This window comes from Talpa europaea (genome assembly GCF_964194135.1).
Source record: "Talpa europaea genome assembly, chromosome: 12".
In the NCBI taxonomy this organism is placed as follows: Eukaryota; Metazoa; Chordata; class Mammalia; order Eulipotyphla; family Talpidae; genus Talpa; species Talpa europaea.
The window spans coordinates 49928419-49945286 of NC_140079.1; the positions used below are offsets into that span (position 1 = coordinate 49928419).

The window sequence follows — 16868 nt, forward strand, 5'->3', positions numbered from 1 at the left end:
TAAAAGATCACAATGGATGCCATAAGAACAATTTAGAAGGGTGTATTAATTTGCACTAGCTGTCCAGCTAAGAGGTAATGATCAAACATTGCATACTTTTATTTCTGGAGGTACAAACTTGTGTATATGTACAGGTATTTTTATTTGACTGAATTTGGAAGAATCAAGTAGAGGTTATTTAGGGAACATAATATCATTAGTTTCATTACATTAAAAAACTCATTTTTATGAGTATAATTACAAACTTATATTTATATTAATTTTATTAATATTCATGGAGCATTTACTGATGTGGCTATGGACTCATTTCTGTAGATATAAATACATGATCAGTCTTTGACTTTATAGATTTCAGTCTGGTGGACGATCCCTGTAGTAAACAGATTCTTACAACCATATTATGGGAAATATGTGCTATTTTGAAAAAAACCACTACAGATGTTTCTGTTTGTGTCTTTGGTGGACATATACACTTATTTCTTCTGAGAATATATCTAGGAATGGAATTGCTACCTGATTGGAAAGGCATGTTTACCTTCAGTAGATACATTCGGGCTTTATTCTAAAAGTAAGATTTGTGCTTTGGGAAAACTAGAGGCAAGTGGAACTAGTTAGGTGCTTATTATACATACACCTTTAAGAAATGAGATCTACAATAAGTCAAGACTGTGAGGGTAGGGAAGAATAGGAATAAGAGATGTTTAGGGAACATGGAAGCTTGGATTTGGAGGTGAGGGGGAGAGAAGTTGGGAATAAGGATGATTTGCAGGTTTATGACTTGGACCATTAAGTCAGAGGCTAGAGAGGCAGTAAGTTTTGGAGGAATAAAATTAGTTTCTTTTTGTACATGGTGAATCAGAGTTCCTTATGGGTGTGTGGTCATTGTCTAGCACTGAGGAAAAAAAAAGAACTGGAGATAGATATTTGGGAATTAATATGATATTCATGTTAGGTGAAACCATCAGTATACTTGTATGGATGGCCAGAAAGAGATTATTGAAGAAAAGAGATTTGAGGTTAGAAATATGTCCATATGGATGGTAAACGAAGGATGAAGACCCAGTGATGAACCTGTAGCATCACAGGAGAGCCTTGAGGCTGAGAACAGAGTTCTGTGAATATTGAATCCAGACTGCTTGGACTGGAATCCTGATTTTGGTCCCCTTTTAACTGTGTGACTTGAGACAAGCCATTTAGCCTCTCTGGGCCTCAGTTTACCATAAAATATGTGAAATGGGGATAATAAGTTTATCTTCTTTATAAGGTTATTATGGGGTACATAAAAATTACTGAGGCTTACTTTTATTCTTTAGAGAGTGATGTTCATCAGTGAAATTGGTAGAGAGTTCCAGGAGGGAAGTGATGGTGCTGATTCTATAGCAATGCCACAGGGATTGAGTGCTGAAGGGGTTGACAATGAGGTAGTGAGTGATGAGGGCAGAAGTAAATGCCATAGAGTCTTGATACTTCCCTTCTTGTACAGACTCATTGGCTTCCATAGTCTAAACACAGAAGAAAGATCACATACTTTGCTGGAAAGTATCCCTGGTCACTGACCTGAGTGTTAATAATACCTTAGTTTATTATACAGTTCTTTTATCTCAAGCAGTTCAAAGCCTAGCCCACATATTTTTATATCATCCTCACAACTTCCAGGTGACTTAGGGAAGGTAAAGGTAATATTATTCCCAGTTTACTGGTGTGTAAGCTAAGAGTAAGGGAGTCACGTGGCTTTGTCTAAGCTTTTATTGGTTAATCAACTTCTCCTTTATCCCATCAATAAACATCACTCAGCTTTGTTTTCACTTTGTCAAACACTCTATTTCTCAAAGGCTAACTAGTGGGTCTTCTGCATTGAGAATCCTGGGATGCCAGTAAAAATGCAGATCCCCAGCCTTTCTTCTAGATGCACTGATCAACATCTCTGGAATATGGGCTGAGGAATTGGTGAATTTTCCTAGCACCCCTGATGATTCTCTTGAATCTATTAGTATGTTCAAGGAAACAGACAAATAAGTCCCCAAACACACATTGCATTTAGTGACATTTTTCACATGAAACAATCTGAAAATATTTTATATTCAGAAACTCATGCTACTATAACTAATGCTTAAGAACCTTTCCTGAAATTATTCTCAGATTTGTGATTGGAATAGTGCCTTTGGTTAAAATAAGACTGATTTGACCTGTACATGAGTGGTACAATCCATTGATCTTGTACCAGAGCACGGCTGGCGGGGTCACAGAACAGTCATGGCTGAGGATTTATATCGGTTTGATCAGTGGTCCCACTGTAATTACTATTTATGGTTAGACATCATTAATAGAAAGAGTTGTCCTCTCTGTATTCATGGCTTCTATATATTTACGTGCCATGATGAAATCGGCTGTATCTGTCTCTGGTATTTCTAGCACAGCAGTGTAGTGCTGTCTGGATCAGGTAACTTGAAGACCCTTAACTAGAGACTAGGTCCCACAAGAGCAGCCTACGTCCAGTCAGTGATGCTTCTGGGTCTGCTCTCTCCTCATTTAGTTGAGTTGACTATCAGGTTATTTTTTAAAAAGATTTATTTATTTTTATACAAGAACTGGGGTATAGGCCAGATGTGCAGGAGGGTGAGAGGATTCACTAGAGACAGAGCGGGGAACAGAACGGGCAGACTGACGAAATACACTGCTGAGGGGAGCAGTGGGCGTGACAGGAGAGGTCTGCTGCACCATGTGGGACCCTTCTGGCCGGCCGGCCGGGATCAAACCAGCGCTGCAGAGGCTGCAGACAGCTTCACAGTGCTGTGCTCAACCACCTGCGTCACCAGGGGAGGCCCTATCAGGTTATTTTAGTTGCCTCTGGTTCCCAGCTGCCACATAGTAGGTGCTCAACAAATATTTGTTGAATGACTGAATCCACTCAAGTGAATTTGGGAACTAATCAAAAGGAACCAAATTAAAAAGTTATTCTATCCACTTCTGAGACACATAGAAGACACTGAGTATTTGGCGATGGATTAAATTGGAACTAGAAACAGAATCCCGTTCCCTACTGTTTTTTCCCCCTGCCTTTCCACCTACCTTATGATAGAATCTCAGGGTTGGACGAAGTCTTTATCCCCATCTGTTCTGCAATTCCCCCTGTGAAGTTCCTATTTATTTACCTGATATTTATTTAATTTGTTAAGTATACACTCATATTGGGCCATATATATAATTTAAAAAAATTAAATTAAATTAAAAAAAATAAAACTGAACTAATCCTATGGGAAAGTGGGAAGGATAAGAGATTTTTTAAATGTCGTATGCAGAGTAAGAATCAAGCTAATTAAGTTTGGAAACATCAGGCAGTTGCCACCCCCTGCATCTCCGCCCGGGGTTGGTGAAGGAACTCTTTAAGTCTCACAAGGAGATAAAGCGCAAGGACCTGTCTGTGGGATTTATGGTGGATTGGGAAAGCTGCCGGCCTGGAGGGAAGGCTTTTCATTCACAGAAGGCTTCATTCACAGAGACTATTAGATTGTACAGGACCCACCCCTCCTGGACATTTTCAGACAGAGGTTGGCTGGGCTACTCAAAAAAATGAATTCCAGAAAGCTAGGGCACCTGTTGATTTGTGACCTCAGGATATGATGTCTTCAGACAGCCGAGGCTCTCCACTAGAGCCAAAAGAGAGCTGTGAAGCATGCAAGTTCACTGTGGGTACTAAACTGTATGTGACGATTTGTGATGTGTTTTGGCAAAGGCAGCAGTGACTATTTCATGTCAAGCCTCCCTCCCACTATGCAACTAGAAATCATTAAAATTCTCAGAATAACATGTGTTTTCTTCATTTTATAAAGTAGGTGACCAAAACCTTGTAATTGTAAGTTATTGTCCTAGATTCTGTGGTGAAGTGGCCTCAGACATGGAAATGGAGCTCAGGTTAATTCATAACAGCTTGATCTTCAGCATTTTGAGTTTCAATTAGAAACATAGCATATACAAATGAAATAATTATATTTGAAAAATATAGTCAACAAACATTCTGAAAATGCTTAATTATTGAATCTGCCTCCTGAAAGACTTGGGAATTTTTAAAGGTGGACCAGCAGGTCAGAAATAAGGATTTGTGACTGAGATCAAGTCTGGTGTGGATTAACTTTGGGCTAAGCAGATTCACAGCCAGGAGTATTTTTTAGGAGATGGAAAACACAACTTCCTGTTTTCCATAGGAGACTTCCTGGACCTAGGAAACCCTGCTGAGACAGGATGGTGGAGGCGGCTGGGTTTTCTGTGTGATAAAACACTGGCTGTTGTTTATTATTACAACTCCCTTCACATTTTCCTGAGGATTAAGGATACTCATCAGAGAAACCTGACTACAATCTAGCATGTGCCTTCAAGCAGAGTCAACTCTTGGGGAATCTTGTCATTCTTTAGAGTATATTCCTCATGCACATCCTCCTTCTCATGCACATTCTTGCACTTATCTACTTTTTTCCCTAGTTCTGAGGCATAATTTTTATCTTCTGTGAGGTCAAAGATCATAGTGATAACTCAAATGTCTTAACCAGAGTAGACCCAGAGAGAAAAATGTTCAACCAGTAGGAAGCTCTGTCTTGAGTTTACCATTGACATAAACTGAGAACTCCTAGTCCAGTGACAAATCATTCTTCAGAATAAAAATCTTGATTAGTAGCCAATTTATGTGTTGCAAATATTCCCATTATGGCTGAAATCATAATACCAATATTGATGTCACTGAAAACAGAAGTGAGAAGGAGTGTGTATGATTGTTCTTGCCACTAGTGTAAGCTGATTCCAGTACCACAACTAACCCTTGGCCATTTGCATGATTTTATGTAAGAATCTGGAAGTAAAGATTTCTTCTGAGTTCTCTGCCCAGAAATGCCACCACAGATCCAGTGATGTATAAATTTGTTACATTTGCAAGTGCTTCCTCCAGCATTTGATGTCTTTACTCGTGAATCTTAATTTTGGTATTCTTCCAGATGTCATTCTCTGACCTCTCCTCTTCCTGTCCATGCTCTCTTCCTGGAAGAGTGAAGCCATTTTTGACTGATGCCATGTTCACATATTTTCATCTTAGACCCCTCTCCCCAACTTTTGCAGAGTACTTCTGGAAAGTCCAAAAGTTACTGCAAGTTCCGCCTTTCTAAAGTGGAATTCAGTATCTCTGCACCACACAAATCTGACTCCCCCCTCAATTTTTTTTTTTCAAAATGGGTGTCACCACTGTCTATCCAGTCATCTACATTAGACTGAGGGTAACAATGTTTGATTCATTATTTTCCTTTATCTTCAGCCTCTGCATCTAATTACTCACTAAACCATGACAGTCCCTTTCTGCTCCCTACAGGTGTTCTCCCAAGTAGCCCCCTCTCTGTCCCTATCACCACCACACTGGGGTAGTTCCAGTTGCTCATCTCAACAACTTTCCTACTGATTTTCTCAACCCTAAAGCCCCCATCAAATCTATCTTCCACACTCTGATTTCTCTGACCATCCTTAACCCCATGGGAAATGGAGAGAGTCTCAGCTCCTTAGAGGTCAACCCAGGTCCTGCACAACCAGGTATGCCCGCTCCTCTCTAGCCAAGTCCTCAGTCTTTTTATACTATTGCTCCTGCCACCATGCCTTTCCCTCCTTGCCCCCCACTTCTTTTTTTCTTGTGCCTTGGTATTGGCCTCTCTGTCTTCTGTGTTAACACTCAGAATTTATTTTATTTTTTAAAGATTTATTTATTTATGCATACAAGAAATGGGGTGAAGGCCAGAGATGCGGGGGGTGAGAGGATTCACCAGAGACAGAGTGGGGAACAGAACAGGCAGACTGACTGAAATACACTGCTGAGGGGAGCAGCAGGCACAACAGGAGAGGTCTGCAGTACCATGTGGGTATCTACCTGGCTGGGAATTGAACTCATGCTGCAGAGGCTGCAGATTGCTTCATAGTGCTGTGCTCAACCTCTTGTGCCACCAGGGAGGGCCCAACACTCAGAACTTAAAACCCAGTCCATGCATCACCTACACAGGAAGACTTTTTTTGCAGCTGCCTATGTACTGGGCCCACTCAGTGGGAGGAACCTTCTATCTGCCTGTCTCTCCCCATTTCACTTATACTGCATCATATTGGTTTCTTTGTTTCTGTTTGCTCCATCATTCAGAGCAGTTTGGGTGTCAGAACTGCTAGCTCTACTTTTATATCTGGGCAACCTTGCACTGTGGTATGTGTCCTACTGTTTAATTCATATGTGGCTGAATCAGTAGATGAATAAGTGAAAGAGGGATCTGTGCACTTTTATAAGCTTGCCAGGCTTAAAAAGACAGTGTGCCACATTAAATTTGAAATTCAGATAAATAACAGATCATTTTTAGCATTGACCCTTTGTTTGGTTGCTCTATATTTCTCCTGTGAGTGAAACCATCCAATATATTTCCTTTTCCTTCTTCTTATTTTGCTGAGCATAATCCCTTCCAACTCCATCCAGGTTGCCACAAATGGCATGAGTTTATCTTTTTCAGTTGCTGAATAGTATTCCATTGTGTATATATATCATGTCTTCTTGATTCAGTCATCTGTTTTGGGGCATTTAGTTTTGTTTCCAAATCTTAGCTATTGTAAATAGTGCTATAGTAAGCATAGGTGTATAGGTTTCCTTTTGAATTAATGTGTTTGTGTCCTTTGGGAAGATTCCTAGGAGTGGAATTTCTGGGTTATGTTGTAGCTACATTTTTAGCAATTTGAGGAATCTCCACACAGCTTTCCATAGTGGTTGGACCAGTTTGCATTCCCAGAAACAGTGTAAGAGGTTTTCTTTTTCTCCACATCCTCACCAGCATTTGCTGTTGTATTTTTTAAAATATCGTCCTAATATTTTTGTATAGACTTTGCCTTACCCTTCTGAATGGCCCATGTGTAAATAGCTCACTCTACACAGATGCCCTAGCCTTTCCATCTTGGTCTGCCTCATGCCATTCCAAACATGTTTTTTCTGGACAGGTGACCAGAACTTATTTGTGATTATCTCATGGCATTTCCTATGCTATGGTGGTTTCTTGTGGCTGCTGACTTATAGGGCATTTGAAAGGGGAATATAAAATTTATCCTGGGTGGCACAAGGGGTTAAGATGCAATCTATGAAGCTTGCTGTAGCCACTGCAACATGAGTTCGATCCCTGGCCAGGGAGCTACCCACATGGAGCAGCAGACCTCTCCTGACTCGCTCGCTGCTTCCCTCATCAGTGTATTTCAGTTATTCCTCCTATTCTGTTCCCCGCTCTGTCTCTGGTGAATCCTCTCACCCTCGCCCTACAACTCTGGCCTGTACCCCAGTTCTTGTATGTACAAATCTTAAAAAAAATTATCCTGGATATTTTGGGATCAATGTAGGAATAGCAACTCACATTCTCAAAGTCCATAAAACCTTGGGTATGGGTGTCAGATTTTCTTATGGAATCAGAGCTGCAAGAGTATTCAGGATTTGCTTTCCTGCTCTGGCCAGGATGTCTGAGAACTGCTGTGCTAGAGACTGAGGGTGCCTTGGAGAAGGACTTTGTACTGTCCCAGTCTAATGATGCTCTTTATTTAGCACATTCCCTGTTCAAAGTATCAGATGACTGAAGTATTATTTTGATTGAAGATTTTTTTTTTTTAAATTAGAAACACCCAAGTTGTTAAGTGTATGCTTTAGAAGGTGGACGAAATATGGCACATTTTATCTCTCACATTCTCTTTCTCCTGCCCCCCTCTCCCCATGCCAAAACTGATAATTATGGAAATTCCAAGGCTGGGACACTTGGGCAGAGTTTAGATATTTACCGCATAGGAGTCAGACATGTTCTTTTAGAGAAAGCTGAGTTCTAATGGCAGAAATATTGGCCAAAAAACAATCATGAAACATTTTTGTGGCCTCGGTATCATGATCTTGTCAGTAAAGCGATGGTCTCTGATTAAATCCAGATTGAGCTGTTTCCTGTTAGCGTGCTAACCCAGAGGGCAGGCCCAGACCTCATGTCTTGCTCTGAGTCTGGGTTATTAAACACGTGTCTGCCCAGGCTCCCCGCCCCCAATCTATTATTTTTCTTCTAAATTAGAATTTAAAGTTAGAGAGATATTACAAACAAAAACATACCCTGCAGTCTCTTACAAGGGTTATGTAGCTGTTGAATCTTTTACTGCAAAAATGAAACTGGAATTTTAGATGCTCTGATATGACCAGGAGACATGCTATCTTGTGTGTGTGTGTTTCGCTTTTGTATAACTTTTTTTTTTTCAGAATAACTATAGTCACTAAGCAGATATTTTTAAAGAATGTTTGCTTCATCAAAATGTACTCTATTTGAATGGTGGTGAATTAGAACTCATCTGCAGAAGCCTGGTCTCTCTTCTATGGCAAGTAGATATTAGGGAGCTTGGCAAAGGTGCAGAAAATGACCATAAAGCAAAGTGCTGGGTACCCTAACATGCACAGCCAATGTATGGAAATGATTTTAGTCACTAGGGCAGCCCCTGTCCTTCCCTTTATGATATTGTCAGCATTGCTCATTCACTGTACTTAGAGAATGATTTTGAAATCCAACTATTTGAAGTATTTTATTACCCCTCTGTTAGCTCAAATAAGGTTCTTCCTAATGTGCAGATGCAAATACTGAAGAACAAAAACTGTCAAAGAGGCTTAAAAGGATCAGGCATGCAAATTGAGATTTTCTGTTTCCAACTAAGAGGAAGACTGACAGGAAGCGACTGGGTTAATGAGCAGCACTATTCCATTCCCAAGGGAGAGCCTTGATTTCCTGCCAACTCTGCCTGCTGGCAGGAAAAGGGACCCACTTTATCAGGGCCTGTGACAAGCATTTTCTCTGGGTTTGAATTTGTGGCCACATCAATGCTCAGGGAAAAATTAGTTCTTTTAAGTAGTTATGACTTTCTGTAAGAAAAGATTTAGTCTTAAAGTGGAATTTGCTTTGTGAGTAAAATAAGAATCATCAAATTACAGAGTTGGTAAGGAAACCCTGCTACTGTCAGAGGTGAGAAAGCTTGATTTAGAATTAGAGTCTGAGTAGTCATAGAGGCTGAGAAGCCAACCCTTTTGAAATTGATGGATATGATGTATACGATGTATATTGATGAAATTGATGTACTACTTTTTAATATTATCAGACTGATAATTATTTTGACCAAGTCATTTGAAATGACACCTTAAAACACACAAAATATCCCTAAATTTATCAGGGCCTGTGACAAGTGTTTTCTCTGAAAGAGATCAAATGAATGTCAATATTTGGAGCTAAAACTCATCATATTTTATCATACTTTGAATTTCTTTTTTTTTTGAAGTGAAAGTGATAAATGTGAATTAAGTTTTCAATGTGTCATAGTGACTTATTAAGCTAACATTTTCCAAAAGAGTTCATTCTAATGTTCTGCAAGATGCTCTCAGGATAAGGGAAAATCCATTTGGAAATGTCATATACCATATCCTTCTCTTGGAGTTTCTTAACATATGTTAGAATATTAAAGACTAAGACATTCGCAGGAAAGAAATGTGTTTGATTTTGTTTAACTCTGTAGTTCCCAAAATTGACCGCAGGAACTAGTGGTTTGTATGGCATACACTCAAAAACACTGGACCAGGTAATTAAAAAAGTAATTAGATTTTGGACCCATGGGTCTTTTTCATTTGTGGTTTCTGGTCGAAGTTAATCAAAGCTCCTGAGATGGATGGGTACTCTTTGGCCTGTTCTAAACTATGTATAGAGTGATAAAGAACAATTATTAGACCACAGTTTGAGTCAGTGGGCCTAAAGAAGCTTTTGGCATTTTTCCTGAAATAGATCCCTCTCCTCAGGCAACCCAAAGTATCTTTTGAAAATTAAAAGAAATGAAGTCACCTACCACGTAAGCTGTAGTCTTAACATTAATTCCAATTAGCAGTTAGACATGGTGACATTAAGCCATTTCAGCCCCCTCTAAAGCAGCTGTTGCCACTGTGGTCTCACTGACAGCAGTCTCTGTTAACTTCCTTCCAGTGGTTGAGCTTCTGACAGGCCAGGTGAATAAAAGTAAATATGCCACCCAGTAAACACAATCTTCTCATTTCGAGATTCAATTCTGTCTTCTTTATTTCTCCTTTCATTTTCACATGTCTGATCATTTCAATTTAGAAAAATCTATAGGAAACAATTCAAACTTATAATTGAGAGAAACTGACAAGTGATCGTCACATCACATGCAATGATTTTTTGCTGTAGAAAAAGATCCTTTTGTTAGATCATTTTCTCTGGTACCTTTGTATAGGACAAGCTAAATTTTGAAACTTGTATCTGTGTGTAATTTGTTAGGCACAGATCATTTTGAATGGTGTAAAACACACCCATATTTTTCTTTAATTTTTGTCCCTCATACTCGGTTTTTTTTTAAATAATAAATTTTATTTTTATATTCCCCCCTACAACTGCACATTTCAGTTTTTAAGCTTACAGATTTTATCACTAATCACCAATTAGGTATTATGGTTTATGTCTCCCACGATGCAATAATTCCTACCAATGTTATCCACATGTTGCTCTCATGTGCTAGCTATTTCTCACAAGCAATGTCTACATTGCATGTCTCTACTAGGCAGGGACCATGTGTTTACCCCAGCCCTTCCTTTGCATGACTCCCCAGAGATTAGTCCAGTACTGCAGGTACAGCCACTTTTCAGTCACCTCTGCTGACTGCCAATGCTACAGAATCAGAGAGTGTGTTGCCTTCTGTGGACTAAAGGACATCAGGTTTTGGTCAGAGCTGCACAGATTTCCATGGAGGACATACTCCTCACATGCTGATTATTTTAGTTATCAACTTGATGTCAGTTGGCTCACACAAATCCTAAGGATGAATTATCAACTCTCCATAGCCAGCATTAGCCGGCTCCAGGGCACCACTGCAGGCGCTGTCTTTTAAGGATGAGTTTGGAAACTTACCAAGGAATAACATAACACAAAAGGAATGATTGATAACATTTGCTAAACTCAATCTTGGGGTCATTGGAAACAGTCTTGATAAAAGATGTCAGCAACTTAGTTCTTGATTGGAGTAAGTAGAAGAAAATGCCACTATTATGAAGTACCGTTTCTACTAGAGGGAAACACACACACACACACACACACACACACAGCTTTTCTATACTTACAAATGAGAGGATTGCCTATGTGCCATTGGGACGTAAGTAAGAGCAAGGGAAGCAGGGCCAGCTGCACTCAACTATTTTACTATTTTCGGTTCTTTCTTTCCTCCTGATCACGATCATGACTTTCTTGTACAGGTTGAAGGGGACCAGCTGCCTCCAGGACACACAGTCAGTCAATATGAGACCTGTAAGATCAGGACCATAAAAGCTGGCACCTTGGAGAAGCTCGTGGAGAACCTGCTGACAGCTTTTGGGGACAATGATTTTACCTATATCAGCATCTTCCTGTCAACCTACAGAGGCTTTGCCTCCACTAAAGAAGTGCTGGAGCTGCTGCTGGACAGGTAGGAAGGGGAAGGAGGTAATCAAAAGGTGATCAAAATGCCTGCAGGGTGCAGGTATGCGGCCTGAATCATCTGCACTTGGTGGGCTCAGAGAGATGGATGAGGAAAGATGAACTGAATGAATGATCTTTGGAACAAATGCCATAACTATTGTTTCAGAGACACTTTATGGGCTATTTATGGTAAAAATATCTCATAAAAAACATATAAGAGTCAAGAGTACATACCAGATGACAAGGCTCAATTGTAAATAGATTTCAGTGCCTATCTGCCACCCTAAGATTTTCTCTGTATTTTTCCATGTTTATATAATTCCAATAAATAATCCAGTTAGCAAGGAATCATGTTGTGAGAATTAAATGTAATCATATGTGTGAAGTGGGGGCACAGTGAGACTATAAGAAGCAGCTGATGGGTGGCGGCTCCAACAGTGATGGTGATGATGATGGTGGTGATGATGATGGTATTGTTTGTTACTTTCATCACCCATTGGCTACTTCAGGGATCCTTACCCCTAAGCCTTGACCTATGTTGTTAAGTCACATGTTCACATAGAGTTCAAGCAGTGTACATTATCATTCACACATTGATAATAATATTCTTTCCCACCTTATTTTTATTTATAGTTAAATAAATTTATAGTTAAATAGTTAGTTTTTTAAAAATATTAAACTGATTTGATAATGGGAAGAAGGAAACTCTCAACCAAACCATTGTTTTAGAAACGTGAGGCTTCTCATCTGAACCCTTACATTCTGGGGTTTCTTGCATAAGGTAAGAAATGAGATAGGGTTTATTTGTTACAGTTATTGAAAATTGACTTTGAACTAGATTTTAAAATGTTGAACATAATATATGCACATGTTAAAAATCCTTATACCATAGCAAAGTGTTAAAAGAAACAGTGTTTCCTCGTAGTGCTACTCTTCCCCCAAGTAACACCTATTAGGTTAAAAAAATACATAGAAACAGAAAATTAAACAGACTATTATCTAGTTAGGCAGATACATGTCTTAATATTTCAAAAATAGAATTAATCCATGTATAAAATGAGAAGTTCAAACAGTTCAGAAAATTATAAATAATAAGTCAAAATTTCCTTTTACTCACTATGTAAAGGGCTTAGAATATTTGCTGGCATATTGAAAGCTCAAGAAATATAACTTCTTATTATTTCAACATCAGGAAAAATAGAGATTTACCCTATTCTGTTTAGTGGGGTTAACAGCATTTATTGACTGGATTTTTCTATGGATAGACAATTAAGTTCTCATGAGGTTTTTTATTATATTTTATTTTAGATTTTTTGAAAAAAATAATGTCACAAAGAATGTCTTGGAATAGATATCTTTTGAATACTTGTTTGAGGGTTCTAAAGGATCATTTCAGAGAATAATTGGTGGATCAAATTATATAAGTAGTTTTTTTAAATTTTTTTTTTTTAATAGAGGCATGCTTTATTTATTTATTTATTTGTTTGTTTGTTTGGTTGGTTGGTTATACATGCAGTGGGTACAGTCAGAAGTGCGGGAGGGTGAGAGAATTCACTAGAGCCAGAGCGGGAAGCAGAGCAGGCAGAAGGACCGAAGTACACTGCTGAGGGGAGCAGCGGGCGGCAGGAGAGGTCTGTGCGCCATGTGGGACCCTCCTCCGGTGGCCGGGGAGCTGCTGGGGATCGAACCAGAGATGCAGAGGCCGCGGGCAGCTTCGCAACCCAGCGCTCAACCGCTGCACCACCGGGGAGGCCCTATATAAGTAGTTTAAACTGAAAGGTGTTGCTAGATTGCTCCTCAGAAGTCCCACCAACCACTTTCATGTTCTTTTCCCTCACACACCCTCATCAGCACCCCACACCCTCATCAGCTCTGGGTATTTCATCTGTACTATTAAAACTCTCTGCCATGATCCATCCATTGAAAAATAGCTTATTGTTTTTAAATATTATATTTCTTACATTGAGGTCTAGCATTTCAAAAAATACGCATTGGGTATTTTTTTATGTATTCTGTGAACTGTCTTTTCATATCTTTAGTTTTATTTTATTTTGGACTGTTGTCATCGAGTTATTGATCATCCTATTACAACTTTGCATATGAACAAACTTAGGTTTTGATGGGGTTTGTTTTTTATTTACTGTGTGTTGGAATTTTTTTTCCTAATTTCTCCCTTGGTTTTAAGAGTTATTTGTTAATATTTCTTATGAAAACATTTAAAAATGTTTATGCAGTCTATCAGTCTTAAGAAAGACATTTAGTAATCAATAACCAATGTTATAAGGTTATCAATAACATTGCCTTTTTTCTTAAGGTATTTGCCTCAGGGATTCATATAGATTGAAATCATTTGGATCAATGGTGGTTTATATGTTTTATATCCAGGAAATTCACACAATGCCTATCCTTTATAATACATAGACCTGGTTATATAATTGGACTTCATTCAACATAGATAGGAAGTCCTGTCATTTTTTTTTTTTGCATAACAGCACTTAAAATATTAAGCATCTAAACCTGTGGGATTAGTGAGTCATTTCTCCCATAGTTTGTTTGCTTACATAACATCTCATACCTATAAATAGAACCTGAAGAATTGTATGAATTTTCTTTTTGCTATTTCATATTTATAAAAAAGATACTGTGTGATGTTGGCAGACTGTAAGAGGAACTAGAGCAACAGATCAAAACCCCTCCAAGTTTTCTTTGGAATTGGTAACCTCTTCTACTTATGGGTTACATCATTGATAATAGGCCACAGATGTCTACACACACCAAGTAAAGGAGTGCATGTGAGCCCCAGCTGTTCATCATAAATAGTGGACACACACAGGAACTAGAGTGTTTAGTCTGTGGCGAGTGTACATCCAGCCTTCAATTGATCATTGTCTTTTAACCTTCACCTTGTTCTCCTAGTCTACTGCACAGACATTTTTAGATGTTAAAATATAATTGGCTGACAATCATTAAATAACAGAATCAGCATGAATTCAAATTACATTTAATCCAAACTATCATTTATGATATAACTGGATGAAGATTTAATATTTAAATTGAATCATTTGGATGGGCCTTGAATTTCATCTCATAGTGTCCTCTGCTGCTTCTGAAAGGTGTGGAGAATCAGCATGTGCTCAGTGGCCATGTTGTACTCTACAAAATACCATATGGATGAAACCAACTTGTAAGATTAGGTTGGTTCTCACCTGTGTGGTGAATTTACTGTGAAGTTACTGGTATTTAACCTTCCACATCATGTATTTTCATAATTTTATATTATTTTCCCTAGAGGTGACTCCTCACATTATATATGGTAACCCTGAAAAAATATTTGTATCTATCCCTAAGAACTTAATGTTTTACTGCAAAAGGCTTACATCAATAAAAGAAACAGACCACTTAAAAGCATAGAAATGATTTGTTTTATTTTACTCTTTTTTCCTTCATTTTATTTTTATATCTTACATCTTTGATAGAAGTTCAGAGAAATTAATTCCATTTATATTGCCACTGCAGAAACTTCCATTTGTCCATCTGTGTACAGACATCAGCATAAATACTCCTCCCTTACATGTAGATCTTGTGATCAGATGTTAATCCTTGTTTTATTTTAACTAAAATGCATATTTTATGAAATATTGGGTTCTTAAATTGGTGGTTGGGAGTTTTATAGTGTATGATTGGGAGGTAAATAGTGAAGTTGCACCTATTTACCTTATCTGAAGAGAAACTTGTTATACTGTTTTCTTAGTTAATTGTGATAGGCTTGTTTGTGGGTCTCTGATGGATTTTTTTCCATGATTTCTCTGTTTCTTAATACTAGATTGCTTATCTTTTGTGACACTAATACTGAGAAGTTATTAGAGGATGAGCTAATCCCAAGCAGTCAAGAATGGATTGAAGGCAGATGCTGAAGTGTTTGTTTCCTGCTAGGGAAAAGTTTATTTGAAGTCAAGCTTTGATTTTCCTTAAGACTGCCAATCATGTGGCTTTTCTCATATGGAATGGTTTGGGGTTTGTGTGTATGTGTGTGTGTTTTTAAAAATCTTTAAAAAAATATTTATTTATTTATGCATACAAGAGCTGGGGTACAGGCCAGAGGTGTGGGGGGCAAGAGGATTCACCAGAGACAGAGCAGGGAACAGAACAAGCAGATCAACCGAAGTACACTGCTAAGGGGAGCAACGGGTGAGTCAGGAGAGGTCTGCTGTGTCATGTGGGTAGCTCTCTGGCCTGGGATCCAACTCATGCTGCAATGGCTGCAGACAGCTTCATAGTTTGCGTCTTAACCCCTTGGCCACCAGGGAGGCCCTGTTTTTAAAAATCTTTTCAGATTTTTCATTCTGCTGATAATCAGCCTTCATGATTGACCCATAGACAGTGGTTTACAGCCTTCTGGCTAATTTGAAGTGTCTGCTTTTTGGGGTGAACAACAACTCACAAGGAATCCCTTGCCTCTCATCTTGGCTTAGATTTAATTTGAAGGTTCATTGGCTGCCTTTTAACTTAGGACAGTGCTCTGAATTGTGACTTAGCTATTAGTGTTAGGGCTTTGAGATTTTATCCTTTCTAACTTCAAAAATACGTTCCTTTTAAAAATACTTTCTTCTCACCAAATTGATAAAGTAAGGTGTAGTTAGATATTGTTGAAAATACCCAACCTCAAATATAGGGAGAAATGTGGCTTAGTGAGTGGCCCTCTCTGAGAACCATGAAATGTCTATGCAGATATCTAATTTTTTTTGTAATTTTTATTTACTTATTTACACAAGAGCCGGGGTACAGGCCAGATTCGTGGGAGGGTGAGAGGATTCACCAGAGACAGAGCAGGGAACAGAACAGGTAGACTGATGAAATACACTGCTGAGGGGAGCAGTGGGCGAGACAGCAGAGGTCTGCCGCGCAATGTGGGATTCTCGCCCGCCTGCTGGGATAGAACCAGTGCTGCAGAGGCTGTGGACTGCTTCACATCGCTGTGCTCAACCACCTGCACCACCAGGGGAGGCCCATATGCAGATATCTAGATATCTCTTCAGATAGCTGTCACTTTAGCTATTTGAGGACCATTTGTTGACCATTCTGTCTTTCTCTCATCTGTGTCTTTGAATTAAGCAGAATACCCACGGACACAGAATTGGTCGGAATTAGGTGTCCAAAAGCATTTGCTAAGCCACTGATGATATTCAGTCACAGTTTGAAAAAAGCTGAGTAGTACTCAGAATTACCCCTTTATTTCAAGTGAACTCTCCCAATGGAGAACTTGTGGGGAGGATTTTGGTTGAAGCCTTCTGTAAACAGTGCTTTAAGACCAGTCTGACTTGAATTTGCTTGTTTATGTCCCAGAGAGAGGCTAGGTCGGTGGGT

The 16868-nt window shown here is 38.9% G+C and overlaps 1 protein-coding gene across 6 annotated transcripts in view; it reads left to right on the forward strand.

The window, feature by feature from the left end:
* Nucleotides 1–16868, forward strand: part of RGL1 (ral guanine nucleotide dissociation stimulator like 1) — a gene marked incomplete at both ends in the record, with an annotated part of 156192 nt that overhangs the window by 62243 nt on the left and 77081 nt on the right. For all 6 annotated transcript variants that reach the window (XM_084249330.1, XM_084249332.1, XM_084249334.1 and 3 more), the window contains one exon: nucleotides 11303–11511. In XM_084249330.1, the coding sequence (XP_084105456.1) occupies nucleotides 11303–11511 (209 nt within the window). The remainder of the gene's footprint in view (nucleotides 1–11302; nucleotides 11512–16868) is intronic.